Source organism: Phascolarctos cinereus, unplaced genomic scaffold (assembly GCF_003287225.1).
Source record: "Phascolarctos cinereus isolate Bilbo 61053 unplaced genomic scaffold, phaCin_HiC Scaffold_5;HRSCAF=322, whole genome shotgun sequence".
Lineage (NCBI taxonomy): Eukaryota > Metazoa > Chordata > Mammalia > Diprotodontia > Phascolarctidae > Phascolarctos > Phascolarctos cinereus.
In genome coordinates, this window is record NW_027555958.1 from 417317167 (window position 1) to 417339854 (window position 22688).

At 38.2% G+C, this 22688-nt stretch overlaps 1 protein-coding gene across 3 annotated transcripts; it reads right to left on the reverse strand.

Annotated features, from left to right (window-relative positions):
• On the reverse strand, nucleotides 1–22471 carry FMO3 (flavin containing dimethylaniline monoxygenase 3). 3 transcript variants are annotated; one of them, XM_020970493.2, is made up of 9 exons: nucleotides 22384–22471; nucleotides 20615–20752; nucleotides 13941–14129; nucleotides 10102–10264; nucleotides 9385–9527; nucleotides 6948–7147; nucleotides 4166–4521; nucleotides 1948–2020; nucleotides 1–436 (listed from the first exon to the last, which is right to left on the reverse strand). In XM_020970493.2, the coding sequence occupies exons 2-9, from the start codon at nucleotides 20744–20746 to the stop codon at nucleotides 94–96; spliced, it is 1599 nt and encodes a 532-aa protein (XP_020826152.1). In that variant the 5' UTR covers nucleotides 20747–20752; nucleotides 22384–22471; the 3' UTR covers nucleotides 1–93. The 3 variants fall into 3 exon arrangements, with proteins under 3 accessions (XP_020826152.1, XP_020826151.1, XP_020826150.1); XM_020970492.2 differs by lacking the exon at nucleotides 22384–22471 and adding an exon at nucleotides 21980–22082; XM_020970491.2 differs by lacking the exon at nucleotides 22384–22471 and adding an exon at nucleotides 21944–22049.
• Between the last annotated feature and the right edge of the window lie 217 nt (nucleotides 22472–22688).

The following is a 22688-nucleotide window of genomic DNA, read 5'->3' on the forward strand; positions in this document are numbered from 1 at the left end:
GAAAATATGAAATCTCTTTATTTTTAAAATAGCAAAGCTCCAATCCCAAGCATAGCCAAGACTCTGAATTAAACATCCTCCAGATATTCATTATTAGTTCAAAGTGAGAAAAACAGCAATGAGTATAATAGGAACAGCGAGTAGTTTGAGCCATTCAAAGAGGGGGTAAGGTTTCTGTGGACGACCAACAACTCGAGTCTGCATGGGTTTCAAGGTCCGATCCCATTGGGTCAGGATGGCATTTCTGGCTCCCTTCCACTTTCCTGGTCCTGTCAGTCGAAACTGGTATGGGCTGCAGGGACCAAAGTAAACCTCCACAGCCAGCTTGGGGTCTGTAAGGAACAGCCAAAGCATGCTGGGCTTGACACCGATGAAGGAGGCAATTTCATCCATATAGGTGATATAATCTGTCTGTATTGTCTGACTGTCACCAAACCTCGGGAGAGAAAAAAGACATATTCAGGAAAAAAAAAAGGGTGTGAAAGCACCATTCTGTTGAAATTACAGGTCACCCATGAATATAGACCACATTCCTAAAATAGGTTTATGAGCTTCTATGACAAATGACTGGCTTAACATCAATGTCTTTTTTTCCTTTTAATGGGAAAAATGAACACTTGTTACTATGTGCATGTGGGTGCTTGTATTTTGATTTTCCTCCTTTTACTTAAGTTTCAATGAATGATAGCACCTCCTTTCCCTATTCCAATTGCCTATTCCTAATGATGAAATAAACTTTGTTATAGATGTTATATGATGAAATCTTTTGAGGCATGATTAAAAAGTTCTAGACTTTCCCAAGAAATCATATTTGCTACTATCCCCATAATATAGTTTTGGGAATTTCTGTTTATTTAAATGGTCAGAAATTGCTGAATTTTGTGTATGACATAAGCCCTTTTGAAGTTTCCTTTATGTTTCTGAAGACGTCCTCCCTGTTGTTTCAGTACACCAACACTCGCAATCCTTACATCCCTGATATAACTACAAATTGGTCATAGTAAGTTATTTTTGTATACATTCCTGCAGTTTTTTGCTAGGATTTTATTTAAATTATTTTTACATCACTATTTATCATTAATGTTAGTTTGCAATTGTCTTTGTTTGCTTTACCCGTCCTTGGTATGGGCATTAGGACTATTTTGTTTCATAAAAGAAAGTTTGGTAGAATATCTTTTTTTCTTAATTTTTGTTAATAATTTGTGTATCATTGGCATAAATTCCCCACTGAATTCTTACAAATACATTTGAATCAGTTTTGTCAGATTTTAATGATGCAATATCCCATATAATCTCTGAATTGAAGGGAACCTTAGAGGCTATCTAGTCCTGTATTATATACTCCTGATAAGTGGTCATGAAAATTCTACTTGAAGTTATCCAGTAACGAGAAACGTATTACTTTCCTGGGTACCTCACTGATCACCTCTAATTGTAAAAGGTTTTTCCTGATCTCCAGCTGAAATCTGCCTCTATAATGCATACCCCACTGCTACTTGTTTTATTATCTTTGATAAGCAAGTCAAATATAATCCTTTTCCAACATGATATTCCTTCAGATACTTAAAGAAGTTATCATATCCCTCTTAAGCATTCTATTCTACAATAAAATGTTCTCGATTCCCTTAATCAGTCCATAGAGGCTATAGTCTCCTTTCTTCTCCCTTCTTTGGACCTGTTCCATTTTGTTGGTATTTATTTATATTTATAGTCTCAATGAAATGTCTTAATATTAAATAGAAACCAGCAATAATATCATTTGGCTAGATTTTGAAAACTAAACAAAATATAATAACTTTTTTTGTTAAATGGAGTTAGCAAACTGTATCACTTAAGAATGGATGTCAGTATTTTAAATGTCAGTATTTATTGCTACCTGACCTACAAGAGGCATGCTTTCAACAAGGAAGGAAGAAAGGAAAGGAGGAAGGAAGGAACTATTCTTACCATCTGAGGCTTTTCCTCATTTTCTTATCAATGTCATGCATCATATCACTCACAGAGGGCAAAGAACATGTCCCTAGAAAAGAAAATCATAATCATATTTTGGGTGGTAAAATGCCATCTCACCCTGAGTGAGTTGGAAACTACTCAGAAATAGTTGAGAGAGTCTGGTTTGAACCTAAAGTGGAGTGTCCTTTATTAAGAAGTCCAGTGACAACTTTAACTCTGACTAATACAATATTAACTCAAATAATACTAGGAAGTAACAAAAAAGTTAGTCATTATTTTGATCTACCCAGAAGATTTTGTTCATCCTTTTAAAACATTATACTAGTCACAGAGATTAAAGTAATTATGTAATGAAGGTGATAATTAAGGTTGCTAGGTGACACAGTGGATAGAGTGTTGAATCTGGAACCAGGAAGACCTGAGGTCAAATGTGACCTCTGACATTTACTAGCTGTGTGACCCTGGGCAAGTCACTTAACCTCTGTATGCCTCAGTTTCTTCCATTGCAAAATGTAAAAAAAAACCTTCGAAGATTGCCATGAAGATAAAATGAGATAATATTTGTAAAGCACTTTGCAAACCTTAAACCATTATAGAAATGCTGCTACTACTACTGTTCTTTCTTATTCATTTTGGTTTCCATTTGCAACCTCATCAATAAAAGGAATATCTAGTGTGGAAACTTCCCCCACAGATGCAGTAACTTGTCTGTTTCTGATTTAGTCTCATTCTCTGGGGGCACTGAGAGGTTAAGGGATCTCTCTGTGGTTACATAGCTTATAAATGTCCACAACAGGACCCTTTAACCCTGATCTTTCTAAGTTAAAAATTAGTTGTTTATCCACTACTGCAACATATATCTTGATGCTGTTGCTGATTCCAAGTCATTCCTTAAATAATCTTTGCAAAATGGTTTAAATTCAATTTCAGGAATGAGTTTCCCATTTTTAGGGATAGTATCAATTTCATAAGATGGGTGCTAAAGTCCTTTCTAATCTATGATTAAGAGGTGGCTAGATCAGTGTAGTAGATATAACTTTGGATTTAGAGTTGGAAAGATTTGAGCTCAAATTTTGCCTTGGACACTTACTAGCCTTGTGACCCTGGGCACTTGTCATATACCTTTTCTCAGCCTAAGTTCTCTCATTTGCAAAGTGGGGATAATAATAGTTCTTACTTTTAAGGATTGTTGTAAAGATCAAATAAGATAAAAAACAAGCTCTCTGTAGACCTTAAGTGCCATCTGAGCATTATAATTTTTTTTAGTTTCTGTGATTCTTTGTGATTTATCTACTTGAAAGGGAGAGCGGACATCCTTTTTTCAAGGTTTAAAGAGGGAGATTGGACCAAACACTTGAAGATAGTTTCATGGGAATTGTTGAGGAATTGGGAGTACAATAGAAGTTGTATTTAGAGGAGACCCAATTCTTCTTTCAGAGGTCACCTTATTTGTGGGATATTAGGCTACTATATTAGTCTATAAGTAGAGGACCATCCCATTCTCAGTTCTGATGTGGGGGATTCTGGAGAAGACAAATACATGCGTTGATTGCTTTAGTGGTTCAGGACCACCCTGGAATGAGTTAAGGGTAGTTTTGGGCTCCTTGAGGGCTTTCAGATCTGGAAGGTGGTCTAGAAAAACCATATAAACCCCAAATGGACCAAATGGACTGTTCCAACCCCTGTTTGGGTCCCTGATCTTAAAGGCTTTGATGTTTGGGGCATTTCACTCAAAAGTTCAGTCCAGCTCCAGACCCTGAGATCAAACTTGTCCAAAGTTAGTATAATATAAATAACAAACTGTCACTAGGTCACTGGTTTAGTTAGCTAGTTATATTCTGATTTTGCTATTTTGGTTCCTTAGAAACTGGGTCCCTCTTTTGTACCTCTACTTCCATATGATTAAGTCTACACTTTATATCATAGTCATCAAACAATTGGAATCCTCTCTTATTTCCAGTCCCTCAGTCTCTAGTTCTTGCCTACTATCTCAATTCTCCTATTTTATCTGTCCCTGAATTTGTCTTTCTGAGATCTGGTTCCCAATATCTATATCTGGACCTCTCTGATGTTGACTTTCTTGAACTGAACTCCTCTGCTGTTAGAACTCCATCTGTTTGTCTGCTGTGCTCATGCTTAGATAAATAGCTAGGTCTTCAATTCACTATGCTGACAGGTCCCACCTTTATCAGTTATCTTTCCATCTACCTACCCTTTATTACTCTTACAGCCCATCGGGCCTGCAGGTCAACAGTAGGTATGGCAGCACCAAGGGACTGGACCAGGCCAACCACAGCCATTGTTGGTTTCTCAAGGGGAGGAGGGAAGACTCCTTTAAAAAGGGTCACTTCATTGTTTCTGCTTTTGATGATTGATTCATCAAGGAAAGGGTAGGCAAAACCATAGCCAGTTGCAAAAATGACAGTGTCAATGGCTTCAAACACTGTCCCGTCCTGAAATACTGCAGATGTCTCTGTAAATTCCTTAACATTTGGCTTGATGGTTACTATGCCACAGAGGATGCGGGCTGGAAGGTCATCATTGATCACAGGTTCTTTTCTCAGTGTCCTGCAAGAAGAAGACAGCCAATAGCCCAACATAACATTTTTCACTTGTTTTTATCAGATATTACATAAACAAAAGGAAATAGTATAATATTGATGGTGTTCGTTTCATGCCCAAAGTATGGTAAACATGTAGGAAATGCAACTATGCTTTTCTTGTTTTACAATGCACAGTAATCCTGGGCAAATTGTGCAGTAGGTGGGGTGTGTGTGTGGGGGGTGCGTGTGTGTGTGCGTGCACATGTACTTGTGTGTTTATCCTAATCCTTTCACACAGCTTGCATTTTTGTATTCCTTTTCTTCTACAAGAAACTACTGCCTCTTCCCCAGTTCAGATAACCCAGTGACCTAACCAGTTCCTTATCCACCTCTCCCCACACCTAACACACACATTAAAACCTTATTTCAAGGAAATGATCCATTACCAACTCTTTAACTTGGGAGTGAATACATGTCTGTATGTTACCTTGAGCGCCAGCCTCCTCTCTGCCTATTACATTCTTAATCAGCCTTTAGCATTCACTTTAAATGCTAACTTTTTTTTTTTGAGGCAGTTGGGGTTAAGTGACTTGCCCAGGATCACACAGCTAGTAAGTGTCAAGTGTCTGAAGGCTGGATTTGAACTCAGGTCCTCCTTACTCCAGAGCCAGTGCTTTATCTAGCTATCCTTGCTAACTTTTTCAAGAAGCTTTCTGTCCCCACCTCATTAATGATCTTCCCCTAACACAGCAATATTATATATCATAATCATTTGGGTTTGTGTCTTATCCAGTATCAAATTCCATGAGGATAAAAACCTCTAAGTTTCCAGTTCTAAAATTCTTTGAGTTTGTGAAAGAAATGGTGAAAGAAAGATCAAATTCCACCCCCAGGGATGAGAGAAGCATTAGAAAAAATAGAAATGAACATATGGTCTAGGCGTAGGGAAAGGGAGAGAAATCAGGAATTGAGATAGATATTCTAGAAGCAGGGGAGCTGAAAATTTAGGTTGTAAGGCGAATATGTCATATATTCCAGAAGTTTCTCAATTAGTGTGTATGTGTATGTGTTTTGAGGGGTGCAGGGGTGATGCGAATGGAATGAAACTCACCCAGTCAAAACTAGAAGAAAAAAAACATCTCAAAAGATGTGCTAGTAAGTGTTCATGGGAAGGGGCTCTAGTTTGAACACAGAGTGGAAGGAGGATGGAGCTAAGAGAAGAAACCAGACTTTGAGGGGATCTAAAGAGAAAGACCTTCATGAGGAAGAGACTCTCTTCACAGTATACTTGTGATTAACCTGCCTAATTTTTGTCATAAGATTTTTCTTATTTCATTAAAACAGTGCCCCCATACTTTCAATAGCTGGCTGATTCAAGTGAGGCGAAAGGGGCAAGGACTATGGTCCTGAGACTGTGGGCCATTTTAAGGCTTGTGTGGTAGCAGTGGAGCTGGGGATCTCCAGAGGGAAGGTTGGCGATTTCTTACATGAAAATGGTGTTCGTTTCTTCCCTAGGGACCAATTTCTGGTTTATAGCTATCCAGCTATTGTTTTGGCAAAAGGAAAAACATGGAAAAGGAAATTCTTCCTTATTTTCACAAGTGTTCCTCATGCCCTGAAAGGATAGGTAAGGATTTTGGAGGTCATTTAAGATGATCTTCTCATGTTACTGATGAGGCAACTTGGGCTTAGAATATTTAACATCACACCGGTAGCAAGTGAAAAAGCTTATTATCACAGTCTTATAGATTTAGAAGAGTTAAAGGCCATCATCTCCAGCCCTATCATTTTATAGATGTGGGCACAGAGAAATTGATTAATATCTCTAGGATCACATTACCTGTATGCATCTGACGTATGGTTTCAATTAGGTCATCCTGACTCTTAAACCCTACACTCTACCCACTAAGCCACCTAACTAACTGCCTCTCAGAGGTAAGTGCATCAAAATATCATGAAGGGATTTGGGAAATCCCATGGAGGGAGCGTGGATGAGCTGGGAATTAGTTCTAGGGGTCTTGCCTGGCAAGAGAACATTCTACCACTGAACCATTTGTGCAGCTTGGCTTAGCTGGGCAGGGACTGTCTTTTGTCTCTTTTTGTATTCTCAAGGCTTGGCACAGTCCTTTGAACATAGTAAGCACTTAAATGTTTATTGACTGACTGACAGTTGGTAACCACAATCAACCTTATTTTCATTGGACCCATCTGAACTTTGGCATCTCTGCCGGCATAGAATTGGCCTCAGAGTTAGTCATGGGCTCAGTCAATGTGTGCCTTTGACTTAGATTTCACCCTCACGATCCCAGTTTTGAGGTTTAATCACCATTTTGATGTTATTTTATGCTTATTTGTGTGTGTGTGTGTGTGTGTGTGTAGGGGATCCATCCTATAAAATGCTTGTACTAACATGAAAATAATCAGTTGCATAAGAATTCGAATATAATGTACCCGTCTAAAGGCATCACTCCATAGTTCTCATGCTTAAATCTCACACTCATCTTCTTCATATACCACCAATCAGAGATGGATGTAGGGAGGTTGTTCCTGAGGAAGCTATCAAAGCGGTTCACATATAGCATGTCCCAAGGATACCCACCATCCCAGAGGCGACTTATTACCCAGGATCCACTTCTAGAACTAATGACAACCTGGAAAAAAAGTAGGTAGATTGAATTCTAATTTGGTAATAATGAGTAAAATCAGACTGCTAAGGGGCGTAACGGTGTTGGACCTTGAGTCAGGGAGACCTTTGTACAAATTCTTCCTTGGATGGTGACTAGCTGTATAATCTTGGGTAAATCACTTAAGCTGTGCCTCAATTTTCTCACCTGTGAAATGGGCATAATAGTAGCACCTATCTCCTAGGGTTATTGTGAGGCTCAAATGGAATATTTGTAAAGTGCTTTGTAAACCTTGAAGTGCTATATAAATGCTATCGTCATATTTTCTAAGCACACTTTCATATTAATCAAATTCTCAATACAGAAGGAAAGTAGTAGGTAAATTTCAATTGGGGGAACCCCAACAAACTCTGAAATTGAAGTCTTAAGAAGGGACATTATACATATCTCTCTATAAAGTACTTGCTTGTCAACTATAATGTAAATATTTCTCTAAAAATGTTACTGGATAACTCACTTGAATTATTTCTAAAAATAGTTCCCGAGGTTCACAAAAAACCAAACCAAAACAAAACAAAAACCAGAAAACATCGATTGACCTATTTACCTGCATCTAATTTCTTTCTCTAGTCCATCTTGCAGAATAATCTTCTTAACTTCTCAGTTTGCTCATGTCATTCCCCTGATCAAAATTTGTCACTCCTCATTATTTAAAGAGCAAAGTTCACACTTTTAGGTAAGTATAGATAGTTAAGACTTTCCATAATCTAGCCTCAATCTACATTTCCAAGTTCATCTCCCACTACTCTCTGATAACAAATATTTTGGCCCAATCACACTAGTCAGTTTCCTAAATGCACAAAACACACTCCTGCCTTCATATGCTAACCTCTCATCTGGGATGCCCTTCCTTCCTAAAACCTCTTTACTCATCTAATTTCTTTAGATTTTTCAAGGGTTAGCTTCAGACCCTCCTCTTCTGTGAGACTTTGCTCTATTCTTCCAGCTGTCACTGATTTCTCTATTCCTTTGAACTCACAATACAAAATCCTTCCTTAAGGGTGTTTAATGATTTATTGACTTCTTACATCTTTGTGTTGTTATTTTGACTTTCAAATATCTATATGCTGTCTCCTCAGCTAGGTTTCAGGTTCCTTGACAAAGAAGAATTCTTGGTTGCATTTCTTCGGTTTCCCCATAGTAGTAAGGTTTTCATAGATATTCATTTGTTATTGTTAATTGGTCTAGTATGGCCACCTGCTTTCCTACATTGTCAATAGTTGAAAAAATCATGATTTGATCAATGTGGGTCACCCCACCTCTTTGCTTTGACAAATGTTCTTTGTGAGTTGATGTAGTTAACAATAAGGAAAACATTTCCTAAAAATTAGACCTTTTCAAAGTAGAATGGGTTGCTTTGCAGGCAGTAAGTGTCCCTTCATTCTCAAGGGTAAAATGGAAAGACTTGAGATGGAACACCTGGGATCAATTCTCACTTCTTACTCTGCCTATATGACTTTGGGCAAGTCACATGCCTTCCCTGAACCTTATTTTCCTTGTATGAGGAGGTTTGAATTAGAAGGCTTCTGGTTCCCTTCCAGCTAAGATCCTTAGTAAATTTTTTAGGGTATGGATTAGATTAGATAGCCACTGAGATTTCATCTACCTTTCTTTGATTCTGTGACTCAACCTTTCTTCTTTCCATCACCTGACGGTGCATTTAGACTATGAATTTTTAATGGTGTTGGATTAACTTCACCTGATTCACTGAGAATTTTGGAGAGAAGATTCTTGTTCAGATACAGGACTGACCCAGGTGATCTCTGTGGTGCTTGCCAGCTATGAGGCTTGGTGATTCTGTGATTAGAAGCAATCTGGGAGACCCCAGTCCAGTGGGATTAGACCAATTTCTAGAGATAACCTTCCTGCTGTTTGTGTCATTGGCATTAGGGCATACCTAAGGAATTTTTTATGGATTTTACCTAAAATCCAGAGCATTTTAAAACCAAAGTGAGGTGAGAATGTTTAGGAATGAAGACATTGATGTCTTGAAACAGATTTTTCCTATAATGGTACTTTCTTAGACATATTTTGACTTCATCATTCAGTGGATGCTAATACTTCTACAGGGAGGCTGACCTGGCCCTAATTACTTGAGTTCCAAGTCAACTCTGCCATCACAAGTTCCTTGTTATAGTACTTTTCTGATACAGGAATAATACTTAGGGCAAGGATAAATCACAAGGCGTCCTGGGAAATCATACCTGTGCTGCTGTGTGACTCAGCTCTGTAGCAATATCACAGCCTGAATTCCCCAGACCAACCACAAGCACTCTCTTCCCTTTGAATCCTTCTGGTCCCTTGTATTCCCGACTGTGATAGGTCTTGCCTTTAAACCCTTTTAGTCCTGAGGGGGAAAGGGGATAATTAATGAGTTTGCTAAAGAAAATCAGGAGAGGTTTTTCCTTTAACTCTTGACCCATCTTTTACCTTTTCTTGTTATGACAAACTGCAGAAATTGTTTTGTAGGTGCCATGCTCTCAAAGCAGCATCTTGCTTTTTTTTTTTTTTTTTACTGTCAAGCCCATGGACAATTTTAAAAACTGCTGTTCAGAAAGAGAGGAACTAACGGGCAGTGGATGGAAGGCTGAGTTTAGAATCAGAAGGGCCAGAGTTCAAGTCCTGTCTCTGACATATACTGGCTGTACAACAATGGGTAAATTACTTAGTCTTCCAGCACTCCTTGGTGATTAAGAATAAAGCCAAGTTATCGAGCTGCATTAATGGAGGGAGCTTCCACACAAGCAGTTCTCCACACTGATGAACTCATAGGGTTGGTTCGAAGTAGGGTGGGAGAAGGTGTTTTACCCATTCGGTGATTTAGAAAAACAATAAAATAATAACCACAAAAATATAAGCAATCAACATTTTACCTCTGCTAGCTTTACCAAATCTTCACCGCATGCCGTATTTAAACTCACCTGGAAAGTCATTTTTTGGCAGATTGGGGTACACATGATGTCCTGAACATATCAGAACACCATCAAACACAGCTGATTCCTGCTTCCCATCCTTTTCAGTCACAACGTCCCATTGGCCAGTAACAGAGAAATCAGGGCGCTTCTTTATCTCGGTGACCAAGGTCTCAAGGAAAACAAACAAAAACCATTCTGCTCAATAGTAGCATATCTGAATAGGTCGGACAATTAACGATATGGAATTTGCTGAAGTTGAAGGCAAAGAGGATATAATGTGCTTAATAGGTAGAAGAACAAGTCAGTCAATAAGCATTTATTAAGGACCTACTGTGTGCCAAGAGCTGCACTAAACACTGGGGATAGAAAGAAAGGCAAAAGACGCTTTCTGACTCCAAAAACCTCACCATCTAATTGAGGAGACAATATGCCAACAACTATGTACAAACAAACATATACAGGATAAGTAGAAAATAGTGAACAGAAGGAAAGCACTTGAATTCAGAGGGCTTGGGCAAGGTTTCTTCCAGATCATGGGGTTTGAGTGGTCATATCTGGGTGACCATTAACTCCATGTTGAGAACTTTAATGACCTGACATTCCTTAAGACCAAAATCTTCTCCTGAAGAGGATCTCTTTCTTAAAAAAATAATGAAATGTTTTATTAAGAATAGAATATTGAAAATAAATTGAACTAAACTTGCTTAGTAATTATTTACATTTAAATTAATTTCAACCCATAGGACTATCCATTTTTGAATAGGAAGATATGTTAGAGGTCATCTAGTCTTCAACATGCAGGGAGTGTGAGTGCTGGATTTTGAGTAAGGAAAATCTGAATTCCACCCTGCTTCAGACTCTTACGAAGTATGTGACCCTGGGCAAGTTACAACCTCAGTTTTCAGCTGAGGCCCAAAAAAGGTTATGTGATTATCCCTGCTCACATGGTACATTCTGAATCATATGAGTTTTAAGATTATGGGATCGTAGATTTTATTTAGAGCTGAAAGGGACCTTAGAGGTCATTTGATCTAACCTCCTCATTTTATAGATCAGTAAACTAAGTCCCAGAGGGGCAAAGTGATTTGCTCATGGCCACGAAGGTAATAAGTATTAGAACTGGGATTTGAACCCAGTTCTCTTAGGGCTTCCCCATCTCCGCCCTCTCACTGTACCACACTGTATGAAACATCAGTAATTTTTCAGTTACTGCCTCTAAGTCTCCATCAGAATCCTTTGTTTTCCACACAGTTCCACTTCAGAAAATGATCTTGTTTTATTGATTAAAAATTAAATTAAAGAAGATGCGTTTCTGTCTCCCTCACTTCTATACCCTAAAGGACCACTGGTCCTTGCCATCTGACTTCCATCTGAAATCTTCTATGTGCATCATCTCCCACTATTAGAATGTGATCTCCATGAGAGCAGGATCTGTCATGCTCTTCTATATGTATACTCAGCTCTTAGCACAGAACTTTACACATAATAAACAATATATTTTCATTCATCCACTCACTCATTTTCCCCTTCCAGTTCTGAATCTGTTATCCTATTCATTTTTCTTTTATGTGGCCACAGTAACTATGCATTCTATTTTTTTTTGTGGGGTTCTGCTTATCTTATTTCAGTTTTTCCTTATTTGTATTCCTCGTACTTACCCATCTTAATGGCTTTAGGTATTGCATTTCAATAATAAAGCACATTTTATTTCATCATTCCCCTATTCCTGGACACAGGCTATTTCCAGTTTTTTTTTTTGCAATTACATACAATGCTATTGTAAAATTCTTTTCTGAATAGGGTTTCTATTTGTGATACGGTAATTTGTGCCTTAAGTGAATTATTTTCAGAATCATAGTGACCTCTCCTAGAGAATTAAAATCTGGTCTTGGAGTGACTTATGGATAAAATTCACCCCATTTATACACAGAACAGATCTTACACATACATATGATTTGATGAATATGAGGAAGATCCTATTTTCCTCTTTCTCTCACCCATCCAATCCTCTTGTATCTTACCGTGATAACTGAAATTTAGTAAATAGAAGTTCAGCCTTTAGATTCCAGAGTTTTTAAGTGCTTTGGTGAGATATAACACATTACTTTAGCAATCAAATGAACAAACAACAAGCATTTATTAAGCACCTGCTACTAAGAGTGGGGTGTCATGCTGTGCTCTGGGGATACAAAGTCAAAAGTGAGATAGTTCCTGCCCTATAGGAGCTTGTATTCTATTAGAGGATTACAACATGGCCCCAAATAAATAAAAACAGGAAGCAGAGCTAGAGCTATACATGCAGAAACACATATAGATGTGATATATGCAATACCTGTATACAAACCAATATATAGATATAGATACAAACATATATATCTCTCTCTATATACACACATCTAAATGTATATACATACACACATATATGTGTGTATGTATATGTATATATCTATATCTATATCTATATCTATCTATCTATCTATCTATCTATCTATACATGCAGGCAAAATTTAGTATAGATTGAGATGGAGATATAAAGGGACACTAACAATTGGGGGAAACAAGATAGGCCTCTTGAATAAGATGGCACATTAAGTAATGACTAGCTAGCAATTTCTCAGAGAGTTTTGCAATTGAACTGAAAGGTCAGATGGGACCTAGGTAGACATTATAGCATAGTGGAAAGAGGTAGAAGTAGCTTTGGAGAACCAGAATGGTAAAATGGGAAGAATTCTGGATATGGAATCAAAGGACATGTTTTTCAATCTTGACCCTGCTCCTTACTACGGATGTGACTTTGGTGACTTTGGGCAAGTCACTTTACCTTATCTGTAAAATGAGGAGGAGGGGCAGACTAAATGATGACCCTTCCCCCCCAAGGTCTCTTCCAATTTGAAATCTATAATCTAAAGAGTCCTGGCCTTTGAGTCACAATTGTGTCTACATATCCAGGGATTTGCTGGTAAATGTCTAAGAACTGTCTCTCTGAAGAAAAATTGTATGTACAATATGCTTTTAAGTTTAATCTGTGTTATTAAAATTTTCTCCATGCCTTAATTAAGTCTAGAAAATAAATAAAACACTAAATCAAGCCTTGATTTATAGCATTTGCTGATTTCCAAAGTGAAAATATTCACACTGAAATTTAACAATTGTCTGAGAGTTGGTATGTTTCCAGCATACTATTGCTCTTATCCATTGACTTGCTTTATAACCTCTCTGAGACTCAATTTTCTCAATAGCAAAATAAAGATGTTTGCTTAATGATACAGGGCAACTTGTGTGAATACAGAGGGGCTCTGTGGCAAAATGCGGAAAAAAAGTACTGCTCTCAGGAACCTTGAGACCCAGGTATGTCACTGACTCTCTCTATCTGTATGATTGTGAATATGTCATTTTGCCTCTCTGAGACTCAGTTTCCTGATTCCTTAATAGGGGGTAATACTATTGCGTTAACTATTTGCCAGGTGTGTTATAAGGAAAATGTTTAGGATAGTCTAAAGGCTTAGACTGAAATATAAACCATGAATTGTCAAGTTTATGTAGTTTGCGAAAATAAAATTGTTGCATCATCCGGGAAAAAAAAATAAAGATGTTTAATTGCTAAGCTCCTTTCCAGCACTAATGTTCTTAGAGTATGGATAGATACATTTTTGTAAAGGGAGCATAGAGAGGTAGATCACTGAATTCCTCCAGGCTTCATTGGAACATTCTAGTGTGGGGGGTCCCAGTATTAGGAATTGCTGTTAAGTGAGTGAACAGTGCCCAAAGTGGAGGTAGAGGAGAGGACTGGAGGGGAGAGGCTTCAAAGAAATTGTGTAGGACTGGTTCTGTTTATAATAGCTTACCTTAAACCTTATGTATCTTAAGAGATTCTTCTCTTTGGCAAATGTGGTGATATAATCTAGGAGCTTGCTCCAATGCATGAAATTGGGGTAGTTATCTGGGTAAGGGAAATCTGGGAAACACATCATTTCTTTTGAGGAGTTGGTGAACACAGATTGGTAAATGCTTGCCCTGCCTTCTTCTGCATGGTCCTGGGGGAAAAAAAAAGCATAGATATGAAAATGTAAAGCAGGGTGTCTATAATTGAGCAAGACTGTGAAGCTTGAGGCAAATTTCTAATTTAATTCACCGGTATAAAGCGCACCTTTGCCCTCAAGTCAATTCAGAAGACTGTGGGAAATAAATGTGTAGGATAGTAGAGACTGGAAGAAGGGAGATCAGTTAAGAGTGAAATAATCCAGGAAAACAAAGAGAGAGTATAGGGCCAACATGATAGCTGTCTTTAAGTATATTAAAGATTACCATGAATAAATGAGAACAGACTTCACTTTTGCTTCAGAGGGTAGACGTAGAAGCAGTGGGTAGAAATTTAAAGGAGGCAGAGTTCTATAGAAAGGAAATTTTCTAATAATCAGAACATTTCAGCAATGGAATGATTTACCCTTTCGAATTCAATGTAATTTAACAAACATTGCTAGGTAGTCCATGTGTATGCAGAACACTATTCTAGGGACTGAGGGAAAATGCAAACTTTAGAGAGCACATACCTTCCCCACTTTGCCCTACCTCATAGAGCTTATGATCGAAAAATGGCAGAAGGCACATGCACAGATGAACCAAATACACTTAATAAATACTGACATATTTCGTCTGTGATCCTAGACAAGTCATTAACCTTTTCTTGCTCTAGGCAAATCTCAAGACTACAAGTTGTAGAGAAGATGCCAATGTGCATTGGTAAGGGAAACTTGCTCATCTAGGAATTCTCTATCCCAATGAATCTCAGGGCCAATCCGTCTCCCTATGTGTGATAAATACCTTAGGGAGTTATAAAATACAGTACAACTTTTAGTCTTAGAGAAATACCAGTTAGTACTGAGAACTTGACTAGGGGGGAGGGGATAAATAAACATTTATAGAGCACCTACTATGTGCCAGACAGTGTGTTACCTTACAAAAATGACCTCTTTCAATTGCGGACCAGAGCCACCATGGAGGATTCGAACCCAGGTGTTTGTATCCTCTAGAAGGGGTCTGGAACCTCAGATGTTTGGATTCAGTCAAAGGGCTGCACTTGAGGATCTAGAGGGCCACACATGGCCTCGAGGCTACAGGTTCCCTACCCTGTGTCAAAGGCGACTTCTTTCTTATGGGTTAATGCGTCAATGCTCCAACTAACCACTGGCATCTCTTTGCATTTAGCTGATTAGAAGGGACGTAAAAAGAAAGCATGTCACTATCCACCTATTTCTTTTGTCTTTAAGATGTATTTACTTATCAGTGAACATGTATTCCCTCTCCCCTGATGCCCTTCCAGAATAACGTGAGCTTCTCGAGGGCAGGAACTGTTTCACTTTTGCACCTGTACCCTCGGCACCTAGCATAATGTCTAGCACATACCAAGTGCTTAATGGATGCTGATGAATTCACGGATTAAAACAAGACTTTGACTATGACTCACAGGGGTCATTATTTAAAAGCTTTGGTTGAACCAGGAATGTGAGATTCAGAAAATGCACAAAACTAAAACATACTTGTGGAATTGAAAATCAATTATCTTAAAATTTATCAGGTACTCACTACGAAGAAGGCAAAGGAACTCCATAGTCCAAAATAAAACAAACCCTTTCCTCAAGAAATTTATGTTCTGGGGGGAGGGGATTAAACATGTACAACTGTAATGCCCCTTCTGTGTGGAGGAGTGCCCTGATCCCAGATTGTTGGAATTTTGAGATTTCTTTCATCTTCCAAAGGAAAAGAAATGTCACATGAATTTGAGATAGTTCAGACTTGAGGGAGTCTAGGGAGAAAGAAGAGGAAAAAGTGAGACAGCATAGAAGAGATCTTTCTTACTTTCCAGTTTCCCGCTATCAGTCTGACCTTGGGATCTCTCTCTCCCTCTCTCCACACATACGCATGTACACACATATGCATATGTCATAGATAACACGTAGCACACCCAAGACCTGATGACCTTTGTCCTGAGTTCCACTCTCACAGCCTTGCATCCCAGGGCAAGGCTACATCTTTCTTCTCAAGGTTCTAGGAGTATCTGTGAAGAGCGACGGTGGGGTTCTGCAGGGATGGAGGAGTGAATAGAGGTGGGAGGGGTTTCTCTAATGCTATTGGAACACGTTCCCACTGGTGCGTTTGCCTCTAAGTTCATCGATTGAGAATAAGTTTAGTTGGCCAGCCTTAAGTAGTTTTGTTGTTGTTTAGTCAATTTGTCATGTTTGACTCTTTGGGACCCCATTTGGGGTTTTCTTGGCAAAGATACTGGAGTTTGCCATTATTTCCTTCTTCAGCTCATTTTACAGATGAGGAAACTGAGGGAAACAGGATTAAATGACTTGCCCAGGGTCACATAAGTAGCATCTGAGGTCAGATTTGAACTCAAGTTCTTCTGACTCCAGGGTTGGTGCTCCCACCCAGCAGGGATATTTACTAAGAGCAATCCCCTTCTCCCCCAATCTATGACACACTCCCCCATAAGTACGTATGTAATCCATGGAAAAGTGGGCTTAATCTTAGAGAGTACATGTGACTCATATGCTGGCAGCTCCTAATTGTTGGGAGGTCTTTTTCTTCCATTCATGAGGTGCTCAAGGGGCTCCCCTTAGGCATTATGTAGGTTGATTTTCTGTTTTCTTTTTTTTCTTGAGTTCCTTGTGAAGCTGTCAATCTATGTCTAGTCTGTTTTTTTTGGCTTCTAATACAGACACTGTTATCTGCTGCCAGAGAGATGAAACTAGGACAATAATAGGTGAATAGAAGTCAACATTGCCCAGACCCTTCCAAGTTTCCCAGGTCTTCTTATAGTCAAAGGGTAAGTGGGAGAAGGAGACCTAGGCCGAACGGTGAAGCCCAGGCCCACTTTCCTTTGTTCCCCCCTCCCAGATGGCTCTTCAGGGATTTAAGCAGGCATGTCTTACTCTTTTGGGGTGTGGCCAAGTTTCTGTGGCTTATCTGAACACAATTCTTGTTCCTCACTCCAGTTCAAAGAACTTCTCACACAGTCTAAAATTTATGATTGATTAATTAGGATATATTCTCACTTAGTGAAGATAAAAGTAAAATATGATTGTGTGGTTTCAAATTTGCCTTACAAAAACACTATTTATACACAGGTGTGTATATACTTAACAAATGAGAAAATAATAGCAAAGCTCTTAGTACAATGTGCGGCAAATACTTAACAGATTCCTTTCTTTTTTTATTAATTTATTAATTTTTAGTTTTCAACATTCACTTCCACAAGATTTTGAGTTCCAAATTTTCTCCCCATCTCGTCCCTCCCCCCATCCCAAGATGGCATACATTCTGAATACCTACCTCTTCTGCTAGTCTGCGCTCTCTTCTATCTTCCCCCCCTTCTCTTATCCCCTTCCCCTTCAATTTTCTGTAGGGCAGGATAGATTTCTATACCTCATTTCCTGTATATTTTATTTCCCAGTTGCATGTGAAAACAATTTTTTTTTTAACATTTGTTTTTAAAATTTTGGGTTCCAAATTTTCTCCCTTCCTCCCTTCCCACACACCCTCATTGAGAAGGCAAGCAACTCGATATAGGTTATACATGTGTAGTCATGCAAAACACTTCCATAGTAGTCATGTTGTGAAAAACTAAATATGTTTCCCTTAATTCTGCCCCGCCTCTCATTTATTCTATTCTCTCTTTTGACCCTGTGCTTCCTTGGAAGTGTTTGCAGTGCTCTTTTTCTTCTTATTATTTGTGAAACAGTGACACCTAGTGATGCATTAAAGTAAGTAAAAATAAAGTAATTTGAAGATAAGCAGTTCAGGAAGAAGATAGACACAGATGTTGTAATAACACTAAGAAACTTACTGCTTGCTAGTAGACTTTGGGGTGTCTTACCTGCCTTATTATCTAGTCATTGGTTAATTAAATCTCCTCTCCCTAAGCAGGAAACTGGGGAAGATTTTTTTTTATAGCAAATTTCTCTTTTGATAAAGGTCTTTTTTTTCCTCTCTCAAATATATAGGGAACTGAGCCAAATTTATTTAAAAAAAAAGAGCCATTACCCAATTGATAAATGGTCAAAGGATATTAACAGGCAGTTTTCAGAAGAAGAGATAAAAGCTATCAATAGTTGCATGAAAAAATGCTCTAAATCATTATTGATGAGAGAAACGCAAATTAAAACAACTCTGAGGTATCACTTAACACTTATTGATTGGCTAAGATGAAAGGAAACTGATAAATTCTGGAGGGGATGTGGAAAAATAAGTACACTGATGCATTGTTGGTGGAGTTGTGAAATGGTCCAGTCAGTCTGGAGAACAATTTGAACTATGACCACAGTACAATAAGACACTGACATAGCAATACCACTACTAGGTCTGTATCCCAAAGAGATCAAAGAAAAAGAAAGAGGACCTATATGTACAAAAATATTTATAGCAGCTCTTTTTATAGTGGCAAAGAACTGGAAATTGAGGAGATGCCAATGAATTGGAGAATGACTGAACAAGTTTTGGCATATGATTGTGATGGAGTGGTATTTGTGGTAAGAAATGATGAGGGGAAGTTTTTCAGAAAAATCTGGGAAGACTTATATGAACTGATGCAAAGTGAAGTAAATAGAATGAGAACACTGTACACAGTAATAGTGATATTGTAAAAAGGAACAAATGTGAAAGACTTATTTATTCTGATTAATACCATCCAAGATAATTCCAAAGGACCCATGGTGAAAAATACTATCGACCTCCAGAGAGAGATCTGATGAACACTGAGTGCAGATCAAAGCATACTTTTTTTAAACTTTCTTTATGTTTCTTGCTTTTTCTTGCTTTTTTTTTAATTTTAAGGCAATTGGGGTTAAGTGACTTGCCCAGGGTCACACAGCGCTTTTTTTTTTGCAACATGGCTAATATAGAAATGTTTTGCATGCCTTCACATGTATAATTGATATCATATTGCTAGCCTTCTCAGTGAGCAGGGGAGGGGTGGGAGGGAGAGAATTTGTAATTCAACATTTTAAAAAATGAATATTAAAAATTAATTAATTTTAAAAAGTCTCCTCTCCCTCCAACCAAGTAAATACAAACAAATCAAAATAATCTAACCCAATATATACTTTACTTCCATAATTCTTTAAAGAATATTCCTTTCTTTTCAGGCTATAATATAATAAGTAGAGACTAGAAAGTGGGTTATAACTCCTAGAATTACTAATTGGATTATGAGATTTTTCTCAAGGATTCAAAGAATCGTAGAGATAGAGTATCAAGGGGCCTCAGAAACCAGGTATCCAGTCTCTTCATTTTACAAATAAGAAAACTCAGACTCATGGAAGGAGGTTAAGTGAGTTGCCCAGGGTAATATAAGTAGTAAACAGCAAAGGTGGGATCCCCCCCCCCCCCCCCAGCTGATCAGGGTTAAGTGACTTGCCCAGGGTCACATAGCTAGTAACTGTTAAGTGTCTGAGATTGGATTTGAACCCAGGTCCTCCTGAATCCAGGGCCAGTGCTCTATCCACTACGCCACCTAGCTGCTCCAGAAGGTGAGATTTTTAACTCAGTTCCTCTGACTCAAGAGTTACTGCTCCTTCCACTGACCCTCCATGTTGCCTCCAAAGTATCTATGAAGAATGGAGGCTTTATTCAAGTTGAAAATGGGACCATAGTGGAGGTAGGGAAAGAGAAACGGAAGTCCTTCACTAAAGTCCCATGCCAGGGCCTCAGTGGGGTTTACAAGAGACCCTGAACTCTCTAAGGCTATGACAAAGGAATACAAGTTCTGGCCTGTCCCATATAGATGGAATCCTTTTGGTATGAATTTCATGAATAATTCAGTGCCGATTGTCACTGGAATGAACTGTGTAAATTCATTGAGTCTTACCACCAGAATGCTACCCAACAATGATGATCTTTCTTAACCATATTAAGTCATTCCTCTTGAAATAAATAAAATGTGAGTGGCCAAACATAAACTGTTGTACAATATTTGGACACTAAATTTTCTCATTTACTAATGATTAATCCTAGGCTAGGTGGCACAGAGGATAGAATGCCAGTCCTGAAGTCAGAAAGACGTCTTCCGTACCTCTGCCAAAATAACCCCAAATGGGATTATGAAGAGTCAGACACAACTGAAGCAAGTGAAAAACAACAATCCCAGGCTAACATCAGAAAACAATCTCAGGGACCTCTGAAATTTCACACTGCTACATTTGTTCCTGGCTTGGAAGTAGTTTATGGAAGGTGGAGGAAATAATTAAACAAACAGGTTTTATTGATGTCCTTTTTTTATATTGCTGTCATTTCCCCCATTGCTGTCTCTCCCCCATCATAGAAACCCTCCTTTGTAACAACAGACTACTCAAATGAAACACACACTTTGACCATGTCTGACAATATGTGCTTCTTTCAGCATATATAGTTCACTACCTCTCTGTTTGGGCATTTTTGAAGTTGAAGCAAAAGCCAGAAAAATCGGTTCTATCTCATGAAGCAATTTTCTTTCTTTGTAGCATAATAAAAGTCCACTGACCGAGAATTTCCACAGGCCTCCAACATCATCACTCCTCTCAAAGCAGGTAGGCTCAAGCCCTTCTTCCAAACACGTCCTGATGGAGGCCAAGCCGCTCACTCCTGCTCCAACTATTGCCATTTTCTTCCCCATGGTCGCCTGTAAGAACAGAGGCTCAAGCAAAGCTTCTTCAGCCAGCATCATCACTTAACTCAAAATTTTATCATTTATTTATTTATTATATATTCCTGTTTGATTTAATGAGAAACATGTTGGGTTTTGTCCCCATTTTCCCCTTTTACTGTTTAGGGATCTCCAAGAGTCAACTTGTCATAGTGGATTGAGAGATGGCTTTAGAATCAGGGCAACTCAGGTTTGACTCCATGTTAACTATGTGATCATAGGAAAGTCACTTAGTCTCCACTGTTCCTTCTATTCTTTAAAGACATAAGTTCCAGAGGAGATACTGATCTTCACTAGTGAAGCAACTTTCCACAATGGGACCATCTGTAACCTACAACATCATAATTTGCTTTCCTATGCGCACTCCAATTCCAAATGACTCCTTTTGGTCATTTCACTGTGTTTTACAAACTCTCTTTCAGTTCTCATATTGAATATCCTACTTCTAAATTCCATGGAAAACATTTCCTTATTTTCCTTACTTTATAGTTAATTCTCAGTTTTTCAGAGCTCAATAATTCCATCTATGAACTAATAATCTTTTCCCCTCTTCATTTTTTGCTGGTCTTTTAACTTTCATTCCTTCCTAACTCCTTTCACAGGGTGATCAAGAGAAATTAAAAGATAAGGAAAGCAAATAGTTTTGTATTTCACTATATTTCACTTTTTATATTTATTTATATTTCACTTTATTTCACTTACATTTCACTTTAGTGTAATGATTAAAAGAAGATTCCAGCCAAATACAATTGTTAGATTTCTTGACCTCAGAAACACTTCCTCCCAATGTCTTGTCTTTCCCTTCACCTCCCTCTCAGAAACATGCATTTCATCTCTATATCATGTCAGTCTATATCATGCAAAACCATATAGAATGTTAGAACAAGTAGGGACCTCTTCAAAGATTGTTTAGTTCAATTTCCTTGTTTCAGAGATGAGGTAAGAACACCAAATTTCCCCTTCTAAATATAACAAGTCGCAGTTTGAGAAGTATTGCTTATTCACACTAGTTTTTAAAATATAATTTTGAGCCCAAATTGTGGAATAATTTCCAGAAAGATTAGATTGATTAGAACTTGTTAACTGGATCTGTCCTTACAGTACACTACACTTTGTTCCAGTAATGTTGGAGGTAGGAATATGGCCAGCATTTTCATTGTTACCCACCTTTCCCCTCTTCCATTCCCATCCCTCAAGGTCTACCTTTCTTCTCTTTGCCACCTTCTCTTATTCTTCACGTCTTCTGAGTCTTTGAATGCTCTCTAAAGGGCATGAGGATTTATATAAGAGGGAGTGGCTTGCACAATTTTTCCTCTAGAGGCAATAATTGAAAACAGAAGGAGCTGTTCTTAAAGAGAAAAACAACCTTTTTTACTTGGTGATCCCATGAATCAGCTCATGTTAAAAAAAAAAAGCCTTATGGTAACTTTATGGTTTAGGATTTGGAACTCATATTCAGAATATCCTGGGAGCTATAAAAGGAGATGAATGCAAAAATAACCATAGTTCTCTAAGTTTCATAGCCCCTGTAAAAAACTGTTATAAAAGACCCTTATCTTATATACCTTTTGGCATAATTTCAAACAATCACTATCATATGTAATTACCCAAGTAGTTCTCTGCTTTCTATCAGATGCTCTTCTTGCTTCACTCGGGATGAGCTGAAATCTTATGATTCTAATTGTCTGTTTTTGATTCTAAACACCTCCCTCAGTCACCTTTCCACTCTGGTTGAAGGGCTGGAGGGTAGAGCATTAAACCCCTCCCCAAACCTTCCTTTGTAGAGATCTCTGAACTTTCAGGTAACTCTGTTTTCCATTAGCAGCTCTGTTTGATATTACACCATGTCACACCATGTTCCTGGCCAGCTACCTCCTCTTGGTCCAATTCCCCTTCCCAGTTTGCTTTTTTA

Bases quoted from the DNA above. Each gene is read 5' to 3' on its own strand.
- FMO3 (XM_020970493.2), bottom strand. From the start codon at position 20,746: ATGGGGAAGAAAATGGCAATAGTTGGAGCAGGAGTGAGCGGCTTGGCC. The intron at 7,148-9,384 runs GTATGATTTCCC...CTTTTTTTCCAG, and splicing joins TGAGTCACACAGCAGCACAG to GTTGTCATTAGTTCTAGAAG. The intron at 437-1,947 runs GTAAGAATAGTT...TTCTCTCCCGAG, and splicing joins ATGAGGAAAAGCCTCAGATG to GTTTGGTGACAGTCAGACAA.